This window comes from Microcaecilia unicolor, chromosome 3 (assembly GCF_901765095.1).
Source record: "Microcaecilia unicolor chromosome 3, aMicUni1.1, whole genome shotgun sequence".
Lineage (NCBI taxonomy): Eukaryota > Metazoa > Chordata > Amphibia > Gymnophiona > Siphonopidae > Microcaecilia > Microcaecilia unicolor.
Genome location: NC_044033.1, coordinates 426,379,260 through 426,392,997, shown reverse-complemented (window position 1 = coordinate 426,392,997; position 13,738 = coordinate 426,379,260). Strand labels below are relative to the sequence as shown.

General features: G+C 45.7%; 1 protein-coding gene across 1 annotated transcript in view; it reads left to right on the top strand.

Annotated features, from left to right (window-relative positions):
- The window catches only part of DDX1 (DEAD-box helicase 1), a 223,644-nt gene that overhangs the window by 10,453 nt on the left and 199,453 nt on the right, over positions 1 to 13,738 (top strand). The window contains exon 2 of the mRNA XM_030198848.1: positions 10,841 to 10,892. Within this exon, the coding sequence (XP_030054708.1) occupies positions 10,841 to 10,892 (52 nt within the window). The remainder of the gene's footprint in view (positions 1 to 10,840; positions 10,893 to 13,738) is intronic.

Here is a 13,738-nt window from a genome sequence, read left to right as displayed (position 1 = left end):
CACTCTCTGTTTCCTATCCTTCAACCAGTTTTTAATCCACAATAGGACATTTCCTCCTATCCCATGACCCTCCAATTTCCTCTGTAGCCTTTCATGAGGTACCTTGTCAAACGCCTTTTGAAAATCCAGATACACAATATCAACCGGCTCCCCGTTGTCCACATGTTTGTTTACTCCTTCAAAGAATTGAAGTAAATTGGTCAGGCAAGATTTCCCCACACAAAAGCCGTGCTGACTCGGTCTCAGTAATCCATGTCCTCGGATGTGCTCTGTAATTTTGTTTTTAATAATAGCCTCTACCATTTTCCCCGGCACCGACATCAGACTCACCGGTCTATAATTTCCTGGATCTCCCCTGGAGCCTTTTTAAAAAATGGGCATTACATTGGCCACCCTCCAATCTTCCGGTACCACACTCGATTTTAAGGATAAGTTGCATATCACTAGCAGTAGCTCCGCAAGCTCATTTTTCAGTTCTATCAGTACTCTAGGATGAATACCATCCGGTCCAGGAGATTTGCTACTCTTCAGTTTGCCGAATTGCCCCATTACGTCCTCCAGGTTTACCGTGAAAGTCAGTAAGTTTCTCCGACTCGTCTGCTTGAAATACCATTTCCGACACCGGTATCCCACCCAAATCTTCCTCGGTGAAGACCGAAGCAAAGAATTAATTCAGTCTCTCCGCTACGTCTTTGTCTTCCTTGATCGCCCCTTTTACCCCTGGTCATGTGACCCTAGCCTCAGTATTTTCTCAGTCTCCCAGCAGGTTGGAAGTGAGCCCATTAGTCTCTCTTGGTAGTTTATAGTTTTTTTCCTAATTGGTATTTATTGGGTTCTTATTCGCTGCCAGAGGAATTCTATAGAGGCTTGTTAGGCATTCTGTTTTTTTCATATTTCAGCCACAGGGGTGTTATACTCGGGTGTCCCGGGTCCCTCCCCCTTTCCTCCCCATCTCCCTCTAACAAAAAAAAAAAAATTAAAAACCTTTCAGAGGGAAGGGCTACCCCTTTGGTAGAAAGGGGTCTTGCCTTTGGGAGAGGCAGCCAGTATTATTTAAAACCTAAGGGACTAGAAAGACCTCTGCTTTCTCCTTTGACATAATGAGCAAGCAGCTCCGTTTACTGCTCTGTGTGAGTGTTTTTTCTTTTACCTTGTCAGCTGTTTAAACAATAAATAATTTCAGTACTTTACTATCGCTGCTCTGCTGCTTTGGGGTTATATTTTTTCGGTTATTCGGTTTGTGGACGGTTCTCGGAGCAGAGCCTTTAGAAAAAAAAAAGGCGCGAACCGCTACACGTGTGCACGTGCGTCTCCGACATGTCTGAGAAACTCAAGCGATGTGCGGTTTGTCAGCGCTGGGGGGTTAATGCCTCCGGCGCCTGTAAGTTTTGCTCAGCGCTGGAGGGTGCTTCGAGCCCTGCCCTGCCTGCGGTCTCTGCATCTTCTTTGGTAGTTTTTCTGCGTCACCGTCCTGGTCGGCTACAGGTGGTTCGGAGGTATCAGCAGCGCCCCCGGAGCCTGCTACATCGAAATTGGTGCGAACGGTGGCCATTTTGAATTTTGCTCCAACGTCTCCTGCGGGTGATATTTCTGTTTCTCGTCATATTACAAATTTAGGGGCTGCTGATGCAGGAGCACTGGTGCAGTCTGGGACAGCTCAGCCAGGGGGTTTTCCTCCTGAGTTTGTCCTCCAGATGTACCAGGCTTTCCTGATGCAGAAGGACGGCTCAGGGACAGGGGTCTCAGGAGAAGCGGTCAGGTCAGTGCCCCCTGTTAAGAGGTCTAGAGAATGTGATGTCCAACTAGATCTTTGGTCGGACCAGGATCACGAGATGCCCTTCCTAGAAGAGGAAGAGGATCTGGCCGAGCAGTTTTGGGAAGATCCATCATCTGTGGAACCTGACGCTGGGTCTTTTCCCCAAGGGGATGATCCCTCTGTAGCTAGAGTATTCCATAAGGATGATTTGCAGGAGCTTATTGCTATGGTCTCATCCACTTTGCATTTTTTTTTAATTTTATAGAAATCTTTATTAATCATTGCAAAACCAGTACAATGTCAACTCAATTCAAGACAATACAATATGGCGCACTTCTTCGCAAACACTCCATGAGTATATAACAATGAAAGCATCAACTAGATAATAATGTTATAAGAAACACCAGTTCTACTTCAAGTTTTTTGGGTTTTAATACATGTAATGTCCCCTACTCTAATCCCCCCACCTTCCTTATTGCTCTGTAAACAAACCATTTAGTCAGAACAACTTTTTAGAAAGGGTTCCCACACCCTTTCCCATGCAGGCAAAGTTTTTCGTCTCTCAGCTGTTAATCTCTCCATTTCGCATATGTATCTCACCTTAGTATTCCATCTCACCATTGAGGGAACCAATGGTGACTTCCAGTGCTGTGCTAGGTTCAAACGAGCTGCGTGCAGGAATCCTCTCAACAGAAGCCACTGATCTGACTTAAGCCCTCTGGTCGCTGCCCAAGTAAGAAAATTAAAGGATGCCACTTTACAGACTTGCCAACCCACCCCTGGATGCGAGCTTGTACCCCCTTCCAATAGGCCTTTGCTTTAGGGTAAGACCACCAAATGTGCCCCATGGTCCCCTCTCCCCCACAGTTCCGCCAACAGCCCTTGGGCACCTTAGTCAGATACCATCTGTAAAACACTTTGATAGCGTTCTCTTGCTTGCTCACTGCCAAAGCTGATCTCAAAATCCTTTTTTCCAATGTCAACCAACCCTTCTCCGGTAAACTAGTTCTTCTTCCCACCTCCTCCTGTGCTGCACATTTGGTTTAGCACTTACCACCTGATGAGCATACAAGAAGGATATCATTCCTCGCTCAGTCTTCAAGTCTACACATATTTCTTCCATTGGGTGTATATCCCGCTGCAAACATCCTATGTAGACCTATCCTGTCAAAAAGTGTTGCAACTGTGTGTAGGCGTAACAATCCCTAGGCCTGATCCCAAAGTCATCCACCAACTGTTCAAAAGGTACCACTTTCTCCCCCACGTGCAACTGTCCCAACAAGTCCAATCCGGAGTCTGCCCATCTGCTGAAAGTAGTATTACCTATACCAGGTTCAAACATAGGGTTATCTACTATAGGAGCTAGACCTGACACCGGTGGTTGACGTTTGGGAAACATAAGGTCCCAATAGTAGAAAGTAGCTTGTACTGTGGGCGGAAACCTGTCCACTCTTCCCCTATATTTATTAGCAAGCCACATTAGGTGGGCTAATTTCCGAGATCCTACTAGAGCCTGTTCGATATCGATCCACAATTTGTGACCTTCCTTCCTAAACCAATCCACCGCCGCTCTGCTCTGTGCTGCACAGTAATACCAGAACAAGTTCGGCACCCCCAGCCCTCCCAAACGTTTACTTTTGTATAGGAGAGCCCGAGGTACCCGTGGTCTCTTCTGATTCCAAACAAAACTGATCAACATATCCTGCAATCCCGACAGAAAGGTTCGAGACAACCGCAATGGAAGGACCTGAAATAAATACAGAAGATGGGGCAAAATGTTCATCTTAATCGCCGCGATCCTCCCGAACCAGGATAATCCCATAGACGCCCATTTGTTTAAATCTTTCTACACCTCCCTCTTAAGAGCCGGATAATTAGCTGCAAACAGCTCTGTTAGATCGCTCGAAATCTTAACTCCTAGGTAACATAGTTCACGACTCTCCCACTTGAATGCGAAAGGCGTCTTCAGTATCTCCAACAATCCCGGAGGTACTCCCACGGCTAATCCCGTAGATTTACTGGCATTCAATTTGTAGCCCGTCACCCGTGTGTACTCCTCTATTACTTTCATTAAGTTAGGTAATGAGACCAGTGGGTCCGTTAATGACAAAAGCATGTTATCTGCAAAGAGCGCGATTTTATACTCCTGTTCTCCAACCTGCACTCCAGCAATATCATATTGTACAGCGCTGCGTAACCCTAGTAGCGCTTTAGAAATGTTTAGTAGTAGTAGTAGTAGAATAGCTGCTGCCAAGGGTTCCATCGCTGGAGCGAACAATAATGGGGACAACGGACACCCCTGTCTGGTTCCTCGCCCCAACGCAAATGCCGCCGAATTCCCCCCATTCACTGTCACACAAGCCCGCGGCGAGGAGTACAAAGCCTGAATCCAAGCTCTAAAGTGCTGTCCAATTCCCACTCTGTGCAAGACTTTGTCTAAGTATCCCCAGTGTACCCAGTCAAACACTTTTTCCGCATCCAGACAGAGTAACACCGTGGGTCGTGCTTTTATCTGTGTTGTATATAGGAGGTCTACTGTACAGCGTATATTGTCCATAGCCTGTCTCTTGGCTATAAATCCCACCTGGTCCGGGTGGACCAAGCTGGGAAGTACACTCCCCAGGCGATTAGCCAACACCTTCATCCACTTTGCATTTTGAGGATGCTCCTCCAGTTTCAGACGTCCGTAAGATTGATGTGTTGATTAAAGGTTCCAGGTCTTCTGGTAAAACTTTTCCCTATGCATCAGGACATTTGGGATGTTATTAATGCGCAATGGGAAGTTCCAGATGCTGCTTTTCGTCCATCCAGATCTATGGATCGTCTTTATCCAGTTCCGGAGGCAGATAGAGCGCTTCTTAGGGTTCCGGTGGTTGATGCGGTTACTAAGCGTAACACTGTTCCCGTGGACGGGGGAACGGCTGTTCGTGATGTTCAGAACAGGCGGTTGGATTCTCTGCTCAAGAATAGTTTTGATGTTTCTTCTTTGGCAGTACAGGTGGCCATTTATGGTTCTTTGGTGGCTAGAGCCTGTTTTCGTTGGGCGGAGAGAGTCCTGGATAGGTCTACAGATGATCTTCAAGCTGTCGATGTAGAAGTGGCCAAGATTGAGACGGGTTCTGCTTTTCTTGCTGATGCTCTCTATGATCTTCTACGAGCATCTTCTAAGTCCTTGGCCTTGGGTGTCGAGGCTCGCCGATCTCTTTGGTTGAGAGGCTGGTCGGCGGATGCGGCTTTCAAGTCTAAGTTAAGTAAATTCCCTTTTAAAGGTTCTTTTTTGTTTGGAGAAGAATTGGATAAGCTGGTTCATTCCTTAGGAGATTCTAAAGTTCCTCGTCTCCCAGAAGATAGGCCTCGTCTGTCCAGTCAGGGCACGTTATTTGGTCGTGGTAGAATGAGAGGTTTCCGAAGCTTTCAGGCTGTTCGGGGCATTCAGCCTCAGAGATCTCGTTTTTTCAGCAGGACTCAGTTTTTTCGGGGTTCCTTCAGAGGAGCGGGTCTCTCTGGCGCAGGTTTTCGATCCCAATCGCGTTTTTCCCAATGAAGGTGCGAGGGCCTCTCCTCAGGTCCCTGTAGGAGCTCGACTTTCTCAGTTCTATCAGAGGTGGGCCCAAATCACATCAGATCAGTGGGTATTGGAAGTTATTCGAGAAGGATATGCCTTAGAGTTCGCCAGGCTTCTTTCAGAAGCCTTTCTGGAGCCTCCCTGCCGCTCTCATCAAAAGGCGGGGGCGGTTTGGGACACTCTGTAGAGGCTTATAGATCTTCGAGCTATTTCTCCGCCCTCTTTCCAAGCACAAGCAGGGCCGATATTCCATGTACTTTGTGGTTCCCAAGAAGGAAGGGTCTTTTCGTCCAATTCTAGACCTCAAAGCTGTCAATCGTGCCCTCCGAGTCACAAGTTTTCGTATGGAGACCCTTCAGTCGGTCATAATGGCAGTTCGCAAAGGGGAATATTTAACAGCTTTAGATCTGACAGAGGCTTATTTACATATTCCTATTCGTTCGGCTCATCACCGGTTCTTGCGATTCTAGGAGGACATTGCCAGTTTCGCGCTTTGCCTTTCGGCCTCGCGACAGCATCGCACGCATTTACTAAAGTTATGGTCATGGTGGCAGCGGCACTCAGGAAAGAGGGGATCCTTGTTCATCCATACTTAGACGACTGGTTGATCAGAGCAAAGTCTTATCAGGAGAGTTGTCATGTCACAGACCGCGTGGTGGCATTTTTGCAGTCCCTAGGTTGGGTGGTGAATGTAGCCAAGAGTCGTCTGGTTCCTTCCCAGTCTCTGGAGTATTTGGGAGTCACCTTTGACACGGCGTGGGGGAGAGTTTTTCTTCCGCAGGGCAGGATTCTAAAGCTCCGGTCTCAGATACTGAATTTGATGCATCAGAAAGTGCTTTCTGCTCGGGATTATCTTCAGGTTCTAGGCTCCATGGCAGCCACGATAGAGGTAGTTCCCTGGGCCAGGGCTCATATGAGGTTGCTTCAGTGGTTGCTTCTGTCCCAGTGGTCTGCTCAAACGGATTCTCTTCTGATGAAGTTGTCTCTGCGAAACCGGGAACGCATCTCTCTATTTTGGTGGCTATGGATGAAGAATGTCATGGTAGGAATGCCTTTGGAGTCTCCTCGGTGGATACCATTAACGACAGATGCCAGTCTCCGTGGCTGGGGAAATCATTGCCTAGACAAGGTGGGCCCAGGGTCTCTGGTCTCCGCTGGAAGCAGCTCAATCCATCAACTTCTTGGAGACCAGGGCGATTCAGTTAGCTCTGCAGCACTTCACACATCTCCTGGAGGGCAAAGCTGTGCGAGTTCTCTTGGCAGTGGCCTACATCAACCGCCAAGGAGGAACGAGATGCTGTCTCATGTCGCGAGGTGGAGAGTCTCATGGCGTGGGTGGAGAGTCACCTCACGGCCGTATCAGCTTCGCATGTAGCAGGAGTAGAAAACGTTCAAGCAGTTTCCTCAGTTGTCACACTCTCGATCCAGGCGAATGGGCTCTCAGCGATCGGGCATTTCAGTTGATAGTGCAGCGATGGGGCCCTCCAGTTCTAGATCTTTTCGCCTCCAGTCTCAACTCCAAAGTTCCTCGTTTCTTCAGTCGCCGAAGAGATGCAAGAACGGCAGGGGTAGATGCTCTCGCAGCAGTGGCCCTCCGATCTTCTTTACGCGTTTCCTCCATGGCCACTGATAGGCTGTCTCCTACAAAGGATCGAGCAGCACGGGGGGCCGGTAATTTTAGTGGCTCCAGACTGGCCTCGGCGTCCTTGGTACGCTGATCTGCAACGTCTGACGGTGGCCTCTTCTCTTTGTCTGCCGGTGCACAAGGCCTTGCTGGTACAAGGGCCAATTTCACATCCAGACCCGGCTCGATTTTTGTCTTACGGCTTGGCTCTTGAACAAACCCGTTTAGCTAAGAGGGGTTTTTCAGCTTCAGTGATTTCCACCATACTTCGGTCTCGTCGTCGCTCCACCTCTCTAAGCTATATTCGCATCTGGAGAATCTTTGAGGCTTGGTGTGCAGATGCTGGGATTGCTCCTTTTCGGGCTTCCGTAGCTCAGATGTTAGATTTTCTACAGCGAGGTAGTGCAGACGGCAGCTCTTTCCTGTTTCAGAGGTCGGATTTGGGGTAAGGCTTTGGCTAGTCTTCCCGATGTCGTCCGTTTTTTGAAGGGGGTTAGCCTTTGTCCACCGGTCAGACCGGTCTTTCCATCTTGGGACCTTAATCTGGTTCTTTCCACTCTTAACGAGGCCTCCTTTTGAGCCATTACAAACATGTTCTCTGAAGGATTTGACGCTTTAGTGTTTTGCTGGCTATTGCGTCAGCTAGGAGGGTCTCGGAGTTACAAGCTTTTTCCTGTAGATCTCTGTTTCTAGAATTTTCTAAGGAGCGAGTAGTCCTTCATCCAGTTCCTTCCTTTTTGCCTAAGGTACTCTCTCGTTTTCATCTGTCCCTGTCGGTTTTCCTTCCTGTTTTTGGATCGGCCTTAGGGACGCAGGAGCAGAGGCGGTTGCATACTCTGGATGTTAAGAGAGTGCTTAAACGATACCTCGCAGTTACTGAGGACTTTCGTCGAACGGATCGTCTTTTTCTTCTGTTCGGTGGCCACCATAAGGGCTTGACAGCTTCTAAGCCCACGTTGTCTAGGTGGATCAAAGAAATGATAGCATCGGCCTACCTCTTGGCGGGCAAAACAGTCCCGGAGGCTGTTAAAGCTCATTCTACTAGAAGGCAAGCAGCGTCGTGGGCTGAGTGTTCCTTCGTGCCTCCAGCGGAGATTTGTAAGGCGGCGACTTGGTCCTCTCTTCATTCTTTTTCTAAACATTACAGACTTGATGTTCAGTGTCGACAGGAGGTGGTTTTTGCTTCGTGAGTACTCACAGCGGGTTTGCTGGGGTCCCTCCGGTAGGACTACTGCTTTGTTACATCCCATCAGTCCAATCCTGGGCCGGTCCGGAGGGATACTAAGGAAGGAGAAATTAGATCTTACCTGCTAATTTGCTTTCCTTTAATCCCTCCGGACCGGCCCAGGTCCCTCCCGTGTTATTTTTCTGTCTACATTCAAAGTTTCTATATTCAATTGTTCCTTGGTTGGCAGAGCTGTTTTACGAGTTATCACATAGATAAATACATAAGCTGTTTTGTTGCAGCTTATCAGTTAATGTTATGTATCATTATGTAATCATATACATCACTATTTACATACTTTGTCTATGTATGGCATAAGTATATAGAAAGGCCATACCGCTGCTCTGGTGAGAGTTGCCGGTGAGCCGTCGTTAAGCATGTTTATCTGAGTGCTTCCTGGCTGCTGAACTTCCTCGGGGGACAGAGGGTAGCAATTTTTTCTACTTTTTTCTGCTTTGTTATTCAAATACTGAGGCTAGGGTCACATGACCAGGGCTCCTATTGGCTCTCTAGAGGCAGAGTTTTTTCTCAGGCTCCACCTGCTGGAAGGCGAGCACAACCCATCAGTCCAATCCTGGGCCATTCCGGAGGGATTAAAGGAAAGCAAATTAGCAGGTAACATCTAATTTCTCCTTTTGAATAACTTTTTATCAGAGTTGTTTGATGGATTCACATTTGGCACGTTTTGCTTCAGGTTTGCAATTTATAACATGGCTATATTCATACAGGTGTTTTCAAATCAGACCATTTGCTGTAATTGGAAATAAGTTGTCATTTCATTTATTAGGGGGCTTGTTAAGGTAGTTTTTGGAAATTAAAGTAATTTTTTTTTTTTTTTTTTACATTTGTACCCCGCACTTTCCCACTCATGGCAGGCTCAATGCGGCGGGCAATGGAGGGTTAAGTGACTTGCCCAGAGTCACAAGGAGCTGCCTGTGTCGGGAATCGAACTCAGTTCCTCAGTTCCCCAGGACCAAAGTCCATCACCCTAACCACTAGGCCACTCCTCCTACAGTCATAGGAGACTCTTTGGTTTCTTAATTTTTTTTGAAGTTTAATTGTTATTTCACATTAAATGGATAGAGTGTTGTGCAATTCGGTGAAACAAACTCCTACTTCAGTGCAAGCTGAGGTGTAGTTTTAAAACAGGAGAATGAAAATGTGCTAGGGTGTAGAGACTTTTACAAGGCACAGTATATTCCTGGTTGCCACAAGGGGTTCTTTCCACCTTCCAAACCATACTCTTGGCTATAAGTAGTTGCTGCCCACAGTTTGATATAAGTATTGGGTCCCAGTGATGTCTTGTACCCTCACCAGCCACTGGCACTTGGCATATGCTATATCTGCAGCAGGCAAAGCAGCAAAGCCCCTTGCAATCCAAAAACAGCTCGTACCCATACTAGCACACATTGTACCATAGCTACTTACCTCCATTACTGCAGGAAGGAATTAGCAGCAATCCTGACTGTGACTCTGAACTTCAGGCACAAGAACAACACATTGGTGGCTCTTCCCAAATGGCTTCAGCTTGTGGACAACAGTAGACACAGTGCTAGTCCACAGAGTATGGCTTTCAGGGATAACAGAAGACTTAAGCAGTTTAGCGCCTTTATTTGTGCAGCTTTCTCTTTCCAGAGAATGAGGCCTTTTGCACTACATGTCTTAGGCCCTTACAAGAAATTAGGCATACACAGACCTCAACAGTCCAAGTTTACTATGTTGCTTTACGCCTAATATTCTCTGTACATAAAACAGATAGAATTGCTCCTTACTTTATTAGGATTCATTGGTTGACTGTTGAGGCAAGGATATTTTTTAAGATGGGTTGTTTATTATGGAAGATTACATTTGGGCAAGTTTCATTATACATGATCAGTCTTGTACATTATACATTAATGAACCATCTATATAATTTCCAGAAATTGTCATTATTTTATTTCCCGAGTCTTAAAGGCATTACCTAAACAAAAGCTTTTTAATTGTCTGTTTGCTTTTTCAAGCTGCAAAATTCTGGCAATTTTTACTAGATAATCTTAGAAATATTACCAAGTATATGATATTTAAGAAATGTTTGAAGACACTATTGTTTCTTTTTTTCATTATTATGTTATACTGCTTTAAGGTTTATGTATTATTTTGCATGTACATTATTTAATTTCCTAGACTATTGTACTCTAGAATCTTGCTGTAATCCTCTGTGAACTATATGGGAAACAGTGGGCTATAAATTAACTAACTGTATCTGTAAATATTTCAGTGTTTTGTTTCTGGTATTTTGTTTCTTTATAGTGCCTTTCTCTAGCAAAAGTTGGATCTGATGTGGTTATGGCTTGTATTTGTTTTTCAAAAGGAAAAAGGAGGAAATCAAAAAGTCTTATGCAATCATGAGCAACAAAACAAAAAAAGTGAGGTGGATTCAAAGACGATATCAAAATACATAAGAAACTTTATTGTAAAAGTCATAGAAATGTTTGACTTTTACAATAAAGTTTCTTACATATTTTGATATACTCTTTGGATCCATCTCACTTTTTTGTGTTGTATTTCTTGTTCTGCATATAATCAATAAATCTTGTTGAATTACTAATATTTTAAGTGGTTGAGTAGATTCTGTATTTATATCTGGAGACCTAACTATTTAACATGTTTTTTTAAATCTCTCTTTCATAGAGATGGGTGTGATGCCTGAGATAGCTCAGGCTGTGGAACAGATGGACTGGCTGTAAGTACTCTTTTCCTGTACTGATTTAGATCTAAAATCACCTGATGTATAACATTCCCTAGTCCTTTATTTTATTGCATTTGATAGAACACAGGTTGCTAGTGATGGAAAACAGTTATCACTTATCATTCAACTAATGATATGGGTTAATGGCCCCCACCTCCAGCTATAAGGGAAGAGCCTCTGTCATAGCTTCAGGAGCAATCTTAAGCCCTGTAAAGCTATCAATCAGCTGCATAATTCTTGGCACTAAGTGGTCTATATGCAATACATATAACAGCATGACGTCAGCATAAATACTAATTCGGTACTCTTGAGTGTCTACCCAAATTCCCTGGAGCTCAGGGTGTTTGGTTGCCAACAGCTCCACTGATAACAAAAAAGGAGAGGAGAGAGGGGGTACCTCTGGTTCGTACGGTGTTGTAAATCAAATGTGAGAGTCAGGCAGCTATTAATAATGTGTGCAGAAAACAGTGGGTTTTAAGCAGTGGTGTAGCCAGACTGCCAATTTTGGGTGGGCCTGAACCCAAAGTGGGTGGGCACAAAATTTTCTCTCTACCCCCCACTCCCCCAGCAAAATTTAGTCACACTCAGGTGCATTTGTCACACAGGTTAAAGTGCTGCTTTTCAGTGCATCAGATTTCAGACAATTTATTTAATAGCCTAATCCTTTTCAGTGAGCTTTCAGAGGCCAAAACCTCCTGCCTCAGGTCAGTATAATGCTGTTACGGTATCCTCTCCTGACCTAAGGAAGGAAGTATTGGTCTCTGAAACTTTATTAACACCATATTACTTTATCCTAAATTAAAAATAAAATTATTTTCTTTACCTTTGTTGTATGGCCATTTACTTTTTCTCATTGTGTTGCTCCCAGTCTCTAGATTCTGCTTTCCTTGGTTTTTTGCTTCTCTTCTGCCAGGGTTTCCTGGCCATTTGTCATTTTTCTCTCCTTTTTCTTTGCTTTCTTCAATATTTTTCTGCCTCTCTCTGTGTCCAGATTTAATTCATTCTTACTATCCGTTCTTTAATTTCCTTCATCTACTTAATGGCTTTTCATCTTTTTCTCACCCTTGTTCTCCCCGTGCCCCTTCCTCTTATTCTCCAATCTTTCACTACTCCCCCTTTCCATGCAGCAGCTCTCCTCTTTCTTTCCCCATCCTTCCAGTGTCTCCCCTCTCTCTCTCCCCATCCTTCCAATAGTCTCCTCTCTTTCTTTCTGCATCCTTCCGTCGTGTCACCTCTTTCTCCCTACCCTTCCATCCAGTGTCTTCCCTGTTTCTCTCCCCATCCTTCTACCCATCTACCCTCTCTCCTGATCCTTCAATCTAATGTCTCTCTCCCTCCTTCTAACCAGTGTCTATCTCTCTACCCTTTTCTGTTCAGTGTCCCTTCTCTCTCCACATCCTTCCAGTCGCTCCCCTTTTTCTCTGCATCCTTTCATCCATCTCCCCTCTTTCTCTCCCCATCCTTCTGTCTGTTTTCCCTCTTTCTCTCCCCATCCTTCTGTCTGTTTTCCCTCTTTCTCTCCCCATCCTTCTGTCTGTTTTCCCTCTTTCTCTCCCCATCCTTCTGTCTGTTTTCCCTCTTTCTCTCCCCATCCTTCCGTTTTCCCTCTTTCTCTCCCCATCCTTCCGTTTTCCCTCTTTCTCTCCCCATCCTTCCGTTTTCCCTCTTTCTCTCCCCATCCTTCTGTCTGTTTTCCCTCTCCCGATTCAGGCCCACCAGCCCCAGCTCCCATTGCCGGCCACTACTGCTTTTCCTGATGAGCAGCAGGGCCGGCGCTACAAAAAGAAGCGCTCAGCTGACTGAGCTGAGCGCTAACGCGACGAGAAAAAATGTTTTTAAAAAAAACGCGGCACCGCAGGCAGCCTCGAAGCATTGGCTGCTGGCTCTGCAGGCTCCTCCCGTCTCTTACGTCACTGCCCCTGGAGCAAAGCAGGGGCAGTGACGTAAGAGATGGGAGGAGCCTGCAGAGCCAGCAGCCAATGCTTCGAGGCTGCCTGCGGTGCCGCGTTATTTAAAAAACATTTTTTCTCGTCGCGTTGGCGCTCAGCTCAGTCAGCTGAGCGCTTCTTTTTGTAGCGCCGGCCCTGCTGCTCATCAGGAAAAGCAGCAGTGGCTGGCAATGGAAGCTGGGGCTGGCGCGGGCCTTGAGGGGTGGGCCTGGTTTTAAGCCTGTAAATTGTATTACTTCTTGAAGTGTATTTCTCTAGTTTGTCCAGCAGGTGCTGCATGTTTATGTTTAAAACTGTTTCAGAGAACTGACTATTTCTTCTTTAGTTAACACAGATAAGAGGTAACCTGCAGTGACGTGGCCAGCTACTTTTAAAACTTGTTGTTCTGGGCTCTAGTGTGGGGAAATTGTGCCTGACCAATTTACTTCAATTCTTTGAAGGAGTAAACAAACATGTGGACAAAGGGGAGAGCCGGTTGATATTGTGTATCTGGAGTTTCAAAAGGGGTTTGACAAGGTGCCTCATGAAAGGCTACAGAGGAAATTGGAGGGTCATGGGATAGGAGGTAACGTCCTATTGTGGATTAAAAACTGGTTGAAGGATAGGAAACAGTGTGAGTGGGGTTAAATGGGCAGTATTCACAATGGAGAAGGGTAGTTAGTGGGGTTCCTCAGGGGTCAGTGCTAGGACCGCTGCTCTTTAATATATTTATAAATGATTTAGAGGTGGGAGTAACTAGTGAGGTAATTAAATTTGCTGATGACACAAAGTTATTCAAAGTCGTTAACTCGCGAGAGGATTGTGAAAAATTACAGAAGGACCTTAGAGAGACTGGGAGATTGGGCGGCTAAATGGCAGATGACGTTTAAGTGCAAGGAGATGCATGTGGGA